We start from the raw sequence: 18,161 nt of genomic DNA on the forward strand, positions 1-18,161 counted from the left end.
GCTCTCCTGAAAAAAAAAGAAGGGAATGGAGGCATCACACTCCCAGACTTCAAACTATACTACAAAGCCATAATCATCAAAACTGCATGGTATTGGAACAAGAACAGACATACAGACCAATGGAATCGAATAGAAAATCCAGAAATAAACCCACAGATTTATGGTCAACTAATCTTTGACAAAGGAGCAAAGACTATGCATTGGAGCAAAGAAAGTTTGTTCAATAAATGGTGCTGGGAAAACTGGGTCGCTACATGCAAAAGAATGAAGCTTGACCACTACCTCACACCATACACAAAAATCAACTCAAAATGGATTAAAGAACTAGACATAAGACCTGAAACCATAAAATATATAGAAGGAAATATAGGCGAAACACTACGTGATCTGCACATCAAAGACATCTTTACAGACACATCACCCAAAGCAGTGATAGTGAAGGCAAAGATAAACAGCTGGGACTACATCAAATTAAAGAGCTTCTGCACAGCAAAAGAGACAATAACAAAAACAAAGAGAAACCCCACCAACTGGGAGAACATTTTTGCACCCAACACTAATGATAAAGGACTGATCACAAAAATCTGCAAAGAGCTGATGAGACTCAACAACAACAAAGAAAATAATCCAGTCAAAAAATGGGCAGAAGAGCTAAAAAGAAACTTCTCTGAAGAGGAAATGCAAATGGCCAACAGGCATATGAAAAAATGTTCAACATCACTTGCCATCAGGGAAATGCAAATCAAAACTACCATGAGATACCATCTTACACCAGTGAGAATGGCACATATTAAAAAAACTAACAACAACAAATGCTGGCGAGGATGTGGAGAAAAAGGAACTCTTCTGCACTGTTGGTGGGAGTGCAAACTGGTCCAACCACTGTGGAGAGCTGTGTGGAGATTTCTGGACCTACTAAACATAGAGCTTCCATATGATCCAGCAATTCCACCCCTAGGTATTTACCCAAAGGACACAGAAACATCAATTCCAAAGAACACCTGCACCCCTATGTTTATAGCAGCACTGTTTACAATAGCTAAGCTTTGGAAACAGCCCAAATGCCCAAAAATAGATGACTGGATCAAGAAGATGTGGTACATATATACCATGGAATATTACTCAGCATTCAAAAAAGATAAACACATGCAATTTGCAGCAACATGGATGGCGCTGGAAGGGATCATGCTCAGCGAAATAAGCCAAAAAGAAAAAGAAAAATACCGGATGGTCTCACTCATAGCAGGAATCTAGAAAACTTAAATAAGGGACCAGGAAAATGAATAACTATAAGAAAGTGAAAATCAAAATCAACAAAAAACTATGAACCAGAGACACTTTTAGGGGGGCGGGGGCGGGAGGGGAGGGATTGGGGTCAGAATGGGGGGCTGCAATTGTATGGGGAATATAACAATAAAATTTATAAAAAAAAAAAAAAAAAGAGCTGATGAGACTCAACAAAATCAAAGAAAATAACCCAGTCAAAAAATGGGCAGAAGAGCTAAAAAGAAACTTCTCTGAAGAGGAAATGCAAATAGCCAACAGGCATAGGAAAATGTTGCAATCACTTGCAAAATCACTTGCAGTCAGGGAAATGCAAATCAAAACTACAATGAGATAACATCTCACACCAGTGAGATGTTTTAAAAAAACTAACAACAACAAATTTGTTGAGGTTGTAGAGAAAAAGGAACTCTCTTGCACTGCTGGTGGGAGTGCAAACTGGTCCAACCAATATGGAGAGCTGTGTGGAGATTCCTCAACCTCTTAAAGATAGAGCTTCCATATGATCCAGCAATTCCACTCCTAGGTATTTACCCAAATGACACAGAAACATTAATTCCAAAGAGCACCTGCACCCCTATGTTTATAGCAGCACTATTTACAATAGCTAAGCTTTGGAAACCAACCCAAATGACCAAAAATAGATGACTGGATCAAGAAGATGTGGACATATACACCATGGAATATTACTCAGCATTCAAAAAAGATAAACACATGCAATTTGCAGCAACATGGATGGAGCTGGAAGGGATCATGCTCAGCAAAATAAGCCAGAAAGAAAAAGAAAAATACCGATGGTCTCACTCATAACAGGAATCTAGAAGACCTAAATAAGGGACCAGGAAAAAGAATAACTATAAGAAAGAAAAAATCAAAATCAACAAACAACTATGAACCAGAGACACACTATTGGGGGGGGGGCAGTGGGGAAAGGTGGGATTGGGGTCAAATAAGGGAGTTGCAATTCTATGGGGAATATAAAAATAAAATTTAAAAAATCCATAGCCTTCTTATATGCAAACAATCAGCCTGAAGAGGAAAAAATAAGAAAACCATTCCATCTATAACTGTACAAAAAAAATTAAATTCCTGGGAATAAACTTAATAAAGGAAGTTAAGGACCTACACAAGGAAAATTATAAAACATTGTTAAAAGAAATAGAAGACATAAAGAAACAAAAAGATATTCCCTTCTCATCTATTGGAAGAATCAACATTAAAATGGCCGTCCTACCCAAAGCAATTTATAGATTTAATGCAATTCCAGTAAAAATCTCAATGGTTTACTTAAAAGAAATGGAACAAATATTGCTGAAATTCATATGGAATCACAGAGAATCTGAATAGCCAATGCTCTCCTGACTAAAAAGGGAAAGAATGGGGGTATTACAATTCCAGATTTCAAACTACATCACAAAGCCATAACAATTAAAACACATGACACTTGGAACAAAAACAGACTCAAAGATCAATGGAATAGAATTGAAAGCCCAGAAATAAAGCCACTCATATCTGGTGAAGTACTTATGACAACGGAGCAAAAAATATTCCCTGGAATAAGGAAAATCTCTTCAACAAATGGTGTTGGGAAAATTGGACTGTCACATGCAAAAGAATGAAACTAGAACACTATCTCACACCATGCATAAAAAATCAACTCAAAATGGATCCAGAACTTGGATATAAGACATGAAATCGTAAAATATATAGAAGAAAACATAAGTAAACTACTCCATGACAGAAATCTCAGAAACACCTTTGAGAACTTCTCTCCAGAAACAAGGAAAACAAAGGAGAATATAAACAGCTGGGACTATATCAGACTAAAAAACTTCTGTACAGCAAGAGACAGTAACCAAACTGAAGGGCCATCCCGCTAAACGGGAGAATATTTGCACACCATATAGCTGATTGTGGACTGATACTGAAGATCTACAAGGAGCTCACACAACTCAACAAAATCAAATAACCCAATTAAAAATGGGCAGAAGAGCTAATAAATAGATACTTCTCCAAAGAAGAAATGCAAATGGCCAACAGGCATATAAAAAAATGCTCATCATCCCTTGTGATCAGGGAAATGCAAATCGAAACCACAATGAGATACTCTTGTGAGAGTAGCCCATATTAAAACAACCAGAAACAAGTACTATCAAGGATGTGGAGAAAAAGAACCCTCTTAAACTGCAAATGGGAATGTAAACTGGTTCAGCCACTATAGAAAGCTGTGTGAAGGTTTCTCAAAACACTAAATATGGACCTATCATACAATCTAGCTACTCCACTCCTAGAAATCTACCGAAAGAACACAAAAACACTAATTTGAAAGGAAACTTGCAACTCTATGTTTATTGCAGCACTATTCAAAATACCCAAGATATGGAAACAGCCTAAATGCCCCCAAGCAGATGAATGGTCAAGAAAATATGGTATGTGTGTACACACGCACACACACATACACATAGTGGAATACTACCCAGCAATGAAAAATAGACTAATGCCATTTATGGCAACAAGTATGGAGCTGGAAGCATTGACGCTAAGTGAAATGAGTCAAGAGGGAAAAATATCAGATAACTTCACTTATATGTGGAATACAGAAAGACCAAAGAAAGGGTCAAAGACAAACCTTGAAAACTGACCATAGATAAGAGACATCTATAAAAGATTAGGATAGGAAGAGGTGAAAACAGGGTGGGAGAAGAGCACAAGGGAATATGATGTTGGACTATGGATGATTTGGTGGTGGGAGAACTTTGGTGACCACACCTGAGGGAAGAAATCATATATTGTCCAAAAATTAACACTGATGTGAGAAAAAAGTAATATTTAAAAATGTTTTAAAACCCTGGAAAAAAACAAGAATTCCATCAGCAAAACTAATTTTTCAAATTTAGTTATCCCTGAAAAGATTGTTCCTTCAAGAAAAAACAAAAGCTACCACAAATAAATAAAACAATTTTAAGAACATGAACCTGGGAACAGCATTCAATTAAGTAAGTCTGATTTTGCTTAATAGCTGTTTTGAACTCTTTATAATAAATGTTTTAACAACTCATAAATGAAAAAGCAAAGTAACTGCTCATGTAAAGATATCTTGTGCCTTTTTTTTTTAAAGATTTATTTATTTACACAAGCACGGGGGTACAGACCAGAGGCACGGGATGGTGAAAGAATTCACCAGAGACAGAGCAGAGAGCAGAACAGAGAGACAGACCAAAAACACTGCTAATGGGGAGCAGTGGGCAAGACAGGAGAGGTCTGCTGTGCCATGTGGGTATCTCCCTGGCTGGCTGGGAATCAAACCCATGCTGCAGAGGCGGTGGACAGCTTCACAGTGTGGCGCTCAACCCAACTGCGCCACCGGGGAGGCCCAGTATCTTGCTTTTTACAAGTTAAATAAAAGGGTGTTAGGATAAAGAAAAGTTTTCTTGTAGATATTTAACAAAGATGCAATGAAAATTATGACATGTTCACATAATGCTTAGCAAAGAAGGTCTGGAATAAATATCTCTGTCACTGATTTGATCAGTCTTGATATGCGATGACTGGTACATACTAGGACCTCAATAAATGTTAGATATTATATTATTATTACTAATAACATTAGTAATACACTGAGAAGCAATATAGACTATAAATATATTTGATTTACCTTAAAAAATTAGAAGCTAGACTTTAGTCAATAGAACAGGTTTCTCAAGTCTGATTATATCCCAAGAACGTGCAGAACTTTTTGCTGATACAAATAAAAGACCGTATTTCACTACTCTTAATCAACCTCAGTCAGTATGAGGAACAAAGATTCTGTAGCTCAATAACTAGACCTTTATTTTAAAGGCAGGAAAAATGCAACACTTACCAGTACCGGAATTTTGAACCTAATGTAAAATAATGTGCAAAAAAATTCTTTTGAGGTGGAAGTGGTCTGTCCAAACGGAAGAATGTATGATGTTCTACGCATGCTTTCCACAAATTTTTACATGCTCTGTAATTCACCATATTAAATCCCAATAATGTTTCTCTAGACTCATGCTGTAATAAATGACAAAATGACAAAATATCAGGATCTAAATGCTCCATTTAATTTACTTCTTACAAATAAATATTTTAGCCTTAAAATCCATGAATCCCTATAGCATCCTTTTTGCTTAACCAATAAGAATGTAATAAAATAAATGGAAAAGTTTGCAAAACATAGACCTTGTCAAGTAACATTACAACTCTTAAAGTTAGAAATGTTAAAAAAAATTATATGCATCTGTCTTCAAAACTTTCTAGCTATAATTCTGTTTCTAAGTTAACAATAAGTGCTGGCTTGGATGTGGAGAAAAGGGAACCCTCCCACACTGCTGGTGGGAATGCAAACTGGCCCAGCCCTTATGGAAAGCAGGATGGAGGTGTCTCAAAACATTAAACATGGATCTGCCCGTCAACCCAGTAATTCCACTCCTAGGCAGCTATCCAAAAAATTCAAAAACACTAATTCTCCCATGTTTGTTACAACACTATTTACTATCACTAAATTATGGAAACAACCTAAGTGCCCCAGAACAGATGAGAATCTACCCCAAGATGATGTATATATACCCAAAGGGATAGTACTCAGTGATCAGAAAAGATAAACTCATGCACTTTATGGTAATATGAATGGAGCCTGAAAGGATAATGCTAAGTGAAATGAGTCAGAAGGAACAGGATAAATGCCAGATGGTGTCACTAATATATGGAATATAAAGTAACTAGATTCATCAGATAAAGACAAGCTGAAAAACTAACCCTTGATAGCTGACTACAGAACTGAGGCACCAAAGGGGAAGGGGCAGGAGAGGAAAAAGGAGGGAGGTATAAAGGTCTCTGGTAGTGGAGTATAGGCAACTTTGTGGTGGATTCACTATGGTCATTATATCTGATGGGGATACCCCAATGCTAACTCAGTTAAAAATAAATGACCAAATTAAAAAAAAAAAAGTAGCAAAGAAAACCACCCTTTTCCCAGAAAACAACCATTTTTTTGTTATTAGGGAAATGTGCAGCAGACTTGGAATGCAGAAGTAACAGCAATTGTGACCAAGCCTTTGTGTAGAATCAGAGTAAAAACGGAGAAAGTAGGTGCCACAGGGAAGAATCAGTAAAGGAAGTGATCACCAATGGCCTTTAGAACAGGGTGAGGAAGTGGGATTTTATTTAAGAGAACTAGGAAACCACTGGAAGGATGCTGATCTCAAAATTCTTTCAATTATTAGATTTACATAACTTCTTGCAATGGTTACAGAAATAAATCAGTAAGCTAACCCCAACTGACTTCTTCTAAATAAAATGAATTTTATTTAGTTTCAAGGGGTGTATTAATGTTCTACATACTGACATTCTACATATAACATTATGTCATATACAAATCAAAGTTTAGACTTAGTATCTGTATACTTTTCTATTTTACTTCAGTAAAAACTCTCTTAAAACAACTTCTGTATTTTGTGAGCATATACGATAAACATAGTCACTGAATATGTCAATCTCTTCTGATAAAATGCAGCTGATTCAAATATATTTTTATGCATTTTATATACATATACACATATAATCACCTTGAAATCTGCATTATTTTGTCAACATTTCTAACAAACAGTGGAAGTCAAAGTAAAAGGATAGCTGAAATTGATTAAATCATTTACAGGATAAAATCTTTTCCAATACTGTTTTTGCACAGTTACTCAACACACTGTACTTAATATATAAAAAGAATATGACCACTCTAACAAAGGGAGGAAATATGCTAAATATTCATGAAGTAGAAACAAAACTAAATACTAGTGTTCTCTAAAATGAAATGAGCTTATATATGAAAGGAGGTGTTATAGATAGAGTAGAAAAAAGAAAAAGAACATACAAAAGGATCATGTACTCCCTTCATGAATGGACCTTGGGGACTATGAGCAAACAGCAGGATTGACAAGTCAGATTCTACATTCAAGACACAGCAGAATGGATATGTAGAAGAACTTAAAATCATAATCATAGAAATTGGGGAAATGATACCCTTTGTCATAAAATGTGAACTCAGTAAGCAGTTATCAATGATTGATAATACTCTTACTTGCACTAAAAGTTTTGTCATGAATGGTCATTTCTTAAAATACTTCTTTATATTAATAACTATTAGATAAATACTTACCAATTCTTTCCTAAGTTGAATAAAAAACTGTTTGCACTTAAAAGAAATCTTTACAATCTTCAACCTGGATAAAAAGAGAATTGTGGTTTTTAAAATACTGAAATAAAAATGAAAATACTAATGAATTAAGAAAATAATTACAAAAAACCCTTTAGTGTGTATAACATCTAAACATTTAATTATATATACTTATATACATACAGTAAATAAGAATGTAAAGTTTTTAGTTTTTTAGGAAAAAATAGGAATCTATGTGCTAAATTAAGGAAAGTGTTATCTGAATATTACCTGTGAATCTTACATTTCCCAGTTTTATGGTTAAAGAAATAAATATAGTCATGTCACACGTTAAAATTTTAAGAAATACTAATAACACAGTTACTTTTTAAATTTGCAAGTGGTTTTCTGCTTTCACATGTAAAATGCTATTCCATCCTAACAATTAGTAAAAAGCTGAACAGGTTAAAAAATCATCAACTGCTCTTCTGCAATCTATGAGAGGGAAGAGCCCAAGGCAAACTGCTGCCCCCAAGATTTAAGACCAAAAGATGAATACAGGCAATTACAGCTCACCAAAGCTGAGAACCAGGAGCAGAAACTTCCAGATGAATGTACACTGGGATAGAAAAACCTGAACTATAGTTTAAAAATTGCTGGAGGCTCAGTATGGACAACTCTAAGAATTAAAAACTCCAGGGGAAGTTCTGTCATAAGATGTCTCCCATAATATTCTGAGATCTAACTCCAAGAATTCAGCTAGTTCCCCAGAGTATATACTGGAAGCAAAAATCTCTGGTTTCTGGCAGGGGAGGGGAGAGTAACGAGAAGTAAGCCGAACACTGCTCTTCTTAACAAGATCTGCCTTTAAATAGGGGAACTAGTTAACCAGAGTGTAACCTGCTGGAGTATTATCAGAGCCCAATCAACCTGGGAAGGAAACACCCAATTTCAGCCTACTCTAAGCCACCCTATCCTACTTGATCTATGATAGAAGTAATAGATCTGTAGGGCTTCATTAAAACTAAAAACTTCTGCTCTGTGAAAGAGAGTACCAGGCAAATTGGAAGATAAACCACACTGGAGAAAATATTTGTAAAAGAAATATCAAATAAGGAACTGTCAAAAATATACAAAGAGTGGGGCCTCCCTGGTGGTGTAGGGGTTAATTCTCAGTGCTATCTGATCTATCCCCACATTGCCAGAGTTCATTGTAGTGGATCCCAGCCAGGGAGTTAACCTACAAATGGCCCAGCAGACCTCTCCTGCCTCCCTTGTTGCTCCCTTTAGCAGTGTATTTCAGTAAATCTGCTGTTCTGCTCCCCCCTCTGTCTCTGATGAATCTTCTTATCCCTCACACCTCTGGCCTACACCCCAGTTCTTGTATGCATAAACAAAAATAAATCTTAAAAAAAAAGAACTTTTAAAACTCCACAATAAGAACACAATCTGATGAAAAGTGGCTGTAAGATCTTAAGAGATATCTCACCAAATAAGATATACTAGTGGCAAGTAAGTATAAGAAAAGATACTCTACATCTTATACCATCAGGGAAATGCATATCAAAACAATGAGTTTACATACAGAAGAGCTGAAGTCTGCAACAAAGGCAACATCAAATTCTAGTGAGGATATGGAGTAACAAGAACTCTCATTTTTGCGGGAATACAAAATGATACAACCATTTGGAACAACAGCTTAGGAGTTTCTTAGAAAACTAAGCAAACTTATACCATGCCAATTCAGTAATTGTACCCCTGAATTTACCGAAAGGAACTAGGGAAAGAATTCATGTGCTAGTGGCAGATGTTAACAATTTTATTCATACTTGTAAAAAATGGCAGGAAGGCAACCAAGATGTCCTTTAGTAGGTGAACAGATAAACTGTTGTACATCAAAACAATGTAATATTACTGAGCTCTACAAAGAAGGATATATTAAGTTATAAAAAGATATGAGAGAAACATTTAAAAGATGTGAGATGAAACACAAAATGACCTTACTCATTATTAATGAACTTTACAGAGGCATTATTTGCACACAATGAAATAAAGCAATTTTAACAAACCTATTCAATTGAGTAATTACCATCCACTGTATATTAGGTATTTTTTTGCAGTAACCACACCCTGTTCCAACTAATAAATTACACCCCACTAATGTATTTAAATGAGACACTATATTTAAAGCAATTATCATGGTATAAAACACTGAAAAAAGGTGATAATACTAACTACTTCATTTCTGGAAGATTCCAAGTATGTTGCATGGCAACATTAACACAGTTCAGTATTTTCTTACTATGAATTATATTATTACATTTGGTACTATAATGATAAAAGTATTGATGGAAGTTCTTACCATGGAAAAGTATTCATTCGTACCCTGTTCTTATAAATCAAAATTCCTCCTGACATCACTCCAATCATAATTTCATTGTTACTTTGATCCTTCAAAAAGAGAAAATTTAAAAAATTTTTAAAAAAGAGAAAATGACAAATCTAAAATAATGTGCTTTAATTGTTAAAAGATATTTTTAAAAAAGGATTACTTCTTTAAACACAAATCAACACTTCCAAGGGAGTACCCACTGTATCATATTTACAAACCCGCATGGTAACTGTAACTTCATAAGAATAAAGGATATAATTTAATCAAACAAATATTGCATTATTAAAATTCATTAACCTAAAGCAAAAACGACCTCAGGATTCACAGTGGTTTATTAAGAGGGACTGACTCTTTGGGATAAGAAACCAAATGACTTCTCATTATGTAATATGATAAGTTGTATCCATCCTTCCATTTCTAAACTATATTGTTAAGATCCAGTCGCTGTAAATATGGTGCTAGAATTACAAAAGTAAATAGAACATGAAGAAGTTCAGAGTTTGGTAAAGGGCAACCTGTAATAAAACAGTATTTCTAATCCAATGAGAAATCTTAAAGCAAATAGGTAATACAATAAAAAACTTACAAGATTATAGAGTAAGAAACAATTGTTAGAAAGTCTTGAAGACATCAAGAAAGAAAATTTGAATTGTGCTTTGATAGATAAGTTTTCATTGTGCTAATTGATGCAACTAGAATAGCAAAACTAGCTGTCAACAGAATTAGAATTAAAATGCTTTATTCAGATGCTAACCAACCTTGAAATAGTTTTGCTTCTTTACTTGCAGTATTCTACAGGCAAGCTAATACAACAATAATGCTTGTACCCCATAACATTCATGTCCTCAGATTACAGGACTAATGGATGAAAATATAATCAAGATTTTATAATTATCTTTCTAAAATAAGCCTTTTAAAATATAGCTTCAATAATTTCTAATTAAATAAAATCCTCTTAACCTGTTAGGTAGACGAATACATATTAAGTAGTCAAACACACAATAGTGTACACTAATTTGTCTGGCTGCTCATTTTGTTTAGCAATAATCAGCTCCAAACATTATTACTGTCTTAAATCATTTTTAAAAGGACAATCAGAAGTTTGGATTAAGTCAGCAGATTTAATATATGTTCCTAATACCCTTTCCGTCATCAATTTCATCAAACATCAGAGCAGATGAATGAAAACACAAAGAATCACTTGAAACAATCCATAATCCTTGAAGAGAATGGAGACAGAAACACAGGGGATCCTCAAATTCTGTCAGGATAACCAGGTAGGGAGCAGCTAAGGTAATTATTACAGTTCCTACCAAATCCATTACCCTGCCTCATATGGAATAATCTTGTACTCATTTGTGGAATGAATACATCTCTATCCTTTGTAGGGCTATGTCTTATCTTGAGTCCATTAATGGACTTAAAACAACCATTCTATCCCACTGGATCTCTCCCTTCAAACCAGTAAAAACCTTTTGCTTGTCAGGCGTGTTTTGTGTCTTGATAATAACAGGTTTTGCTAATAATGCTGTTCTTATGCCTTCACTTCTCTCTGATGAATCAAATCAAACCAAACCTAAGTCTAGATCAAGCCCATCTTCTCTATGAAAATTTAATTAGCTCATATCTGTTGTAAGTTTCCCTCAAAAATATTTATGTCTCTTAAAACTTATTTGAAATACAGGCATTCCATGTTATATTGTGCTTTATTTTACTGTACTTTGCAGATTTTTCTTTTACAAGACATTCCATCAGCAAAAAGATTACAACTTACAAAAGTTTCAGATGATGTTAACATTTTTTGGCAATAGAGTATTTTTTAAATATGTACTTTTTTTTTAAGATTTATTTTATTTTATTTTATTTTATTTATACAAGCACTGGGTACAGTCAGAAGCGCAGGAGGGTGAGAGAACCCACCAGAGCCTGAGCGGGGAGAAGAGCAGGCAGAAGGACCGAAGCACACTGCTGAGGGGAGCAGCGGGCGGCAGCAGAGGTCTGCGTGCCATGTGGGACCCTCCTCCAGTGGCCGGTGAGCAGCCGGGGACCTAAGCGGCGTGCAGAGGCAGGCGGCGGGCAGCTTCGCAACCCAGCGCTCAACCGCTGCGCCACCGGGGAGGCCCAAGATATGTACTTTTTTTTAAGACATAATGCTACTACTGCACCTATATCATAGTCAAAGCATAACTTTTAAATGCAAAAACTTCCTGTTATTTGCTTTATTGTAATATTCACTTTATTAAAGTTGTCTACAAACCTGTGATATCTCCAAGTGGTCCTGTACCAAATTGCTATCAGTTATATTACAGAAGCTAGGATCATGTGAAACAGTCACTATCTATAGAGAACTGTCTATGGTAAAGGACCTGTTATGTTTGCTTGTCTTATTTAACTTCCTAATATGTCAGCTATAAATATTTTTGCAAAATAAACCTATTACACACTTGATGTCCCATTGCTTTAAGTTTCCAAATGCTGCCATGCATTTTCTGTACTTACCTCATCATAGACCAGGAATAAACAGTTCATGAACAGTGCCAGCCAAGTCATTCTGAATGACCAGATGAACGACTATATAATTTAACATTTCTCAACAAAGCCTAATTCTCAAATTTTTTTTTTAAGATTTATTTTTATTTATTTATTTATACAAGCACTGGGTACAGTCAGAAGCGCAGGACGGTGAGAGAATTCACCAGAGCCAGAGCAGGGAGCAGAGCAGGCAGAAGGATCGAAGTACACTGCTGAGGGGAGCAGCGGGCGGCAGGAGAGGTCTGCGCGCCATGTGGGACCCTCCTCCGGTGGCCAGAGAGCAGCCAGGGATCGAAACGGTGCTGCAGAGACCACGGGCAGCTTTGCAACCCAGCGCTCAACTGCTGCGCCACCGGGGAGGTCCTCTCAAATATTTTTTTTTTTTGCAAATATTTCTTAACTGATTATGTAAACTGGTATAATCATTATGGAAAGTAACCTGGATTTATCTTAAAATTTTTTAAATGGGGGCCCCCCCTGGTGGCCTAGGAGTTAAGTCTCAGTGCTATCACCACTACAGCCTGAATTGGATTCCCGGCCAGGGAGCTAACCCATATAGGAGACCTACCCTGTCTCACCTGCTGCTCCCCTCAACAGTGTATTTCAGTAATTCTGCCTGTTCTGCTCCCTACTTTGTCTCTGGTGGATCTTCTCACCCCCTGCACCTCTGGTCAACCACCACAGTTGCCACCATCACCTCCAAATCCACTGTATCCATCATTACCTCCTCCATCACAACATCTGCTGCCACCCACTGCAGTACAGCCCCATAACCAGTTCTTCCACCAAAGTTTTTACCATGGCTTAAGTTCCTTCCACCACCCACAAAGTTCTAGACCCACCTCCATGACTTCTTTGTGATCCGGCAGACTGCATTTTTTTGTTTATGAAGGACCTTTTGAACCACGCAATTATGCCCATTAATACTATGGTATTTCTTTCTAAACAATTTTTTCAACTGTGTTATGATCACCAAAAGTTACAAAAGCAAATCCCCTCTTACCATGCGACTTGCCTTCCGTAACTTCTATGGTTTCAAACTGACAACATTGAAACTACTTTTCAAAGTAGTCTCTCAAATTATATTCTTCTGTATTTTCTTTAGTAGCACCAACAAAAATTTTCTTCACTGTTAAGTGGACACCAGCTATTACAGAATCTGCTCTAGAAACAGCTCTCTTTGGTTCCACTATATGCCCATCAACCTCGTGTGGTCGAGCACACATTGCTGCATCCACCTATTCAACATGAGTCATAAAACCAAAGCCCCTGGAATGTTTTGTTTGGGGGCCTCTCATCAGCACACAATCTGTAAGTGTGTCCCATTTCTCAAAATGTTCTCTTAAGCTAGCATCTGTAGCTTCAAAGTTCAGATCGCCAAAGAATAGTTTTTTTAACTGCTGTGGTTCCTGCCAGCAGAGGCCAAGATGGCCAGAGTCGGAAGACCCAGCAGCAGTTTTACCTCTATTTTGAGAGGGAACTTCACCTGTTCCAACTGGAGTTCAATATTGAACCAAGAGCCTATTCAGATTTTTTCAGCCTATACTTCTAGAGGCAGAAAGAAAGCCAGCAGGCAAAAAAAACAAACATCTTACCTTGCTTTTAAAAATCAAATCCAATTTCAAACACATTTTAATTGTGATATTCAATTAAAATGTTAAGTATTCTCTTTATGTGTCCTCTCCCCTTTTGACCTTTTATCCTTTATAGTCCTGATGCTATAAAATTCCCTTCATATTCATTGAAGATTTGCACATTTTATTTTTAAATTATCTGTGTCCACATGCAACAACAACAAAAAACCCTTTTTCTTTGGCTTTTTCTTGTCTGTACATATGTTTCTAACTAAGTTTGACTATTTAAAATTTCAATTACTTTAATTTGGTATACTTCATTTATGGCTTTCTGGCAAACAATTTTAAAATCTAATAATTTAAAAAATGAAAATATGCTACTTAATCAAATCAATAAAGTTAATTATGTATGAGATCTAGCCATGTCACTCTGTAACAGGAGCCAAGCAGTCACTGGCTTTGCTGAGGCCCACCTCAGCAGCTGGTCTTGATGGCCAACCCTAGCACCAGCTGTAGGGATAGAGGCCTATGGCAAGCTGGGGTTACTGAGGTCAGTGAGAAGCCTACAGGCAATCCTCACTATGGCCACTCAGACCTGTGCCCTGGTTTGGCTTCAGGGCCCCCTGAGTGCACTGCCACACCTAACACCGAACCCTGCTACAGAACCCAACACCTATGGGAGACCACCTGACTTCAACACAGGCTGGGCGTGGACACATTGATGGGTTATCTGTTTGAAAATTGAGTTGGTTTTAAAAACAGACCAGTCAGATTCAAGCATCCACTGGTACCATTCAAAGTTTTGAGACCATTCAGGAATTATAAATGGACCAGTTAGGCTTGAATGGTGGGTACCCTGAAAGGGATATAAGCTGAGGTTGGAGAGGACTTCAGATAGATTCATCCAAACTCAAGACTTTTGAGACCTTTGAGATCTTTGATCTTCACAGCACTCAACACCTTCCCATCAGGTCTCTGGTCTTGCCTCCAACGTTGCCTGTTGACTGGCACCATTGGCTTGTGTCCATTATCTCTAAAAGAGCTGGTCTCTGGCTGGCATATCTAAGAGTAATGCTGGTACTTGGTCCTCTGGCACTGCCTCTGGGAGCTGTTCATTGCTTCTGATTGTCTGGCACCACCTCCTAGTGCTGTGCTGTTCGGTTCCAAACTATCCTATCTGGCCTCTGGTCCTGTCCAGCACTAGGAGGCCTGGTCTGCCAGTCCAATAGATGCTAATGCACCACAGCTCCACCTGTGGCAGTGCCAGAGGACCAAGTACCTGCCATTACTTATAGATATGCCACTAGCTCCAAGCTCTCATCAAGGGGACAGCGTCATCTTGCATCAGCAGCTTTTGATTTGGACTCATGGACATTGCAGACACTATGTGGGGTAGGACAGACAGCCACTCATGGCCTTAAAAACTCTTTTCTTTTCACAATTCTCCCTTTATTAATGAATCCTGTAGTTGATACGCCCTGAGCCTGAGTGGTGTCTTGAAGATGTAAGTGCACGGGTGAGGACCCACAAACCATGACATCCCCCGGCTTTTCAATTTAAATTGAAAAAGGAAAGTCCAACACTATTTCATTATAGGAGTCAATTATAGCAGACAGCAGTCTAAAATATCCCTACAAAATTGCAAAGGATAAAACAACAGAATTTAGTGGTATTTTTTATTGTTAAAGATAGTTTTGTTTACATATTTTAAATTTCATTAATTTGAAATTTGACTACAACAAAAACCAAAATCTAGTTGGCACAAATACTGACCACTGTGTTACATTTTGGAGCATCAAGTTCAAAAGTAATAGCACCCACGGCCTCCCCAGTGGCGCAGCGGTTGAGCGCTGGGTTGCAAAGCTGCCTGCAGCCTCTGCAGCGCCAGTTGGATCCCCGGCTACTCCCAGCCTCCAGAGGAGGGTCCCACATGGCGCGCAGACCTCTCCTGCCGCCGCTGCTCCCCTCAGCAGTGTACTTCAGTCCTTCTGCCTGCTCTGCTCCCCGCTCTGGCTCTGGTGAATTCTCTCACCCTCCCGCGCTTCTGACTGTACCCAGTGCTTGTATAAATAAATAAATCTTTATTTAATTAAAAAAAAGTAATAGCACCCAAATAGGGAGGGTAGATGAAGGAGTATATTTTAAAGAAACAAAAGGTTTAAGAGATACATACCTGCATATTTTAAATGGAATCAGACAGATTTTCAAGTCACAAATACTCAGAATTATCGGAGACAATCATTTGAGGAAAGCAAGTCATATGGTTTTTTTGAAAAAGGGATTGACATAAGTTTTACAAACTGTAACAACTATCACTCCTTTCCTAGAACATAACATTATAAGGTCTAATAATTAGTTTGAAGTCTGCGGCAATTACCAACTCAACAGCGATTATCCATAATTTCAGTTTTCACTGATTTTGGAGAACTGCTGTGTGTTAGGCACTTCTAAAGAAATATGAGCTCTTCATAAAGAAAGCATGAGAATGAATCTAGCTGAAGAGATACACAAATGAAGGATAGCCACTCACAAATAAGCTATGACAGGAGGGTAACAGTCTTTTGGAGTCAACAAAGTTAAAACAAGGAAAAGCAGCAGCCAACACACAGAAGCCAGTGATTATAAATTCCCCTGATAGTGGAATGGTGGCGGGAAGAGGAAAGAAATAAGCATATACATCATTTAGTGATTTCATAAATAAAATTTATGAAGTGACTATATGGTGAAAATAAAATAAATGCAGTAACACAGAAGAGCTGAGAGCATCTTTTATGACAATGGTTATTATAAAAGCTAAACATACAACAAAACATTTTCTATAACATATTATTTTGTAAAATAAAAATTCTAAACATACTATCTTATGGTCTGCAAAATGATCTTTGTAACATGAAACACCACCTTGAATAAAGATAACAGAAACATTCACTTCTACCACTCTCATGAGGAAGTTATATGAGAAATTATAGTTAGAGTAAACGGTCAGGGCAACTGTTAGCATTCACTAATTATTCCATTTGTTCCCTAAGACTGTCATGGCACTTAAAAAAAAAAAAGATGACACTGAGCACTGAGCAACAGAGCTTAACTCAACAACATGAAAATAAGTTTTCTTCACTTACCCTTGCATAGTGAAATTCAACTCCATAGAGTTCTAAGGTACGTGCTGTATTCAGGTAATTAAATTCTGCCTCTGCAGGAGACAAGCCTCTGTAAAAATATCATAAAGGTAAAAATTAAATCAATCACAAATTCGGTCAAATTACAAAAAGGTTATTTAGCTGTAAATATTTCAGCATTCTAAATAAACCTTTTACAAAATATCATGCATGATTACTTCTGGAACACTGTATTTTTATAAACAAAAATAAATCCTTAGACTCTGACAACACCTGGCTGGTGGTTACCAGAACAGAAGGATGATGGAGTTGGAATAGGCAAAGGGAGCCAATTGGTTGCTGTGGAAGTTAACTGGACATTTGGTGGTGGTTGTGGTGTGATATAATGGTTGCTAAGAAACTATATACCTGAAAATTACATAATGTTGTAAATTGATGGTAACTCAATTAAAAAAATTGTTTTGAAAATCTGGTCCATACACTGTATCAGGATTTAAATCACACAGGGTACTTCTGAAACAAGCAGATGCTGAGATAACTTCCAGAGCAGTAATGCTTCTCAGAATATGAATCAACAGAATATGGTCTGTGTTCCATAATCAGTATAAAAATTGAGAGTCACTCTTTTAATATCGACTTGGCAAAATAATTTTGTCTGTTGAATCCAATAATTAAAAAAAGACCTTACAATTTTGTGCATTTTTTATTATGCCACCTTACTTTCAGTAAATCACGTTTTATTACATTTTTCAGAAATATAGTTCCATGACAAATTGAGGGGAAATTGATCTTTCATCATCGTTTCAGAAATACTGTTTTATAGAGTCTACAGATGAAACAATGTCCAAATTGTTTGTTTAACAAATATCCCAGGTAACTTTTATGAACATAAGTTTGAGAACTACTTCTGTAAATACAAAGCCAGTAAAAAACAGGTTTACTCCTATCTTATATACTGTTCTAAGGCAAATGATAGCATCAAACTATACCTAAACAATAGGAGCAAATTACAAAAGCAAAGATATCGATGTTTCATTCATTAAAACTAGAAATGGGAGACCACGGCCTGCCAATGAATGATCATAAAA

At 36.7% G+C, this 18,161-nt stretch overlaps 1 protein-coding gene and 1 pseudogene across 2 annotated transcripts in view; both read right to left on the minus strand.

Annotated features, from left to right (window-relative positions):
* Positions 1–18,161, minus strand: part of PTPN4 (protein tyrosine phosphatase non-receptor type 4) — a gene marked incomplete at its 5' end in the record, with an annotated part of 125,884 nt that overhangs the window by 54,656 nt on the left and 53,067 nt on the right. Inside the window, 4 exons of the mRNA XM_084228696.1 lie at positions 5,147–5,319; positions 7,460–7,523; positions 9,819–9,907; positions 17,077–17,164. Of these exons, the coding sequence (XP_084084822.1) occupies positions 5,147–5,319; positions 7,460–7,523; positions 9,819–9,907; positions 17,077–17,164 (414 nt within the window). The remainder of the gene's footprint in view (positions 1–5,146; positions 5,320–7,459; positions 7,524–9,818; positions 9,908–17,076; positions 17,165–18,161) is intronic.
* Positions 13,052–14,968, minus strand: LOC311180318 (heterogeneous nuclear ribonucleoprotein A3-like; annotated as a pseudogene). Its single transcript has 2 exons — positions 14,881–14,968; positions 13,052–13,875 (listed from the first exon to the last, which is right to left on the minus strand). The product of its transcript is annotated as a heterogeneous nuclear ribonucleoprotein A3-like (transcript).

Source organism: Talpa europaea (genome assembly GCF_964194135.1).
Source record: "Talpa europaea genome assembly, chromosome: 1".
Lineage (NCBI taxonomy): Eukaryota > Metazoa > Chordata > Mammalia > Eulipotyphla > Talpidae > Talpa > Talpa europaea.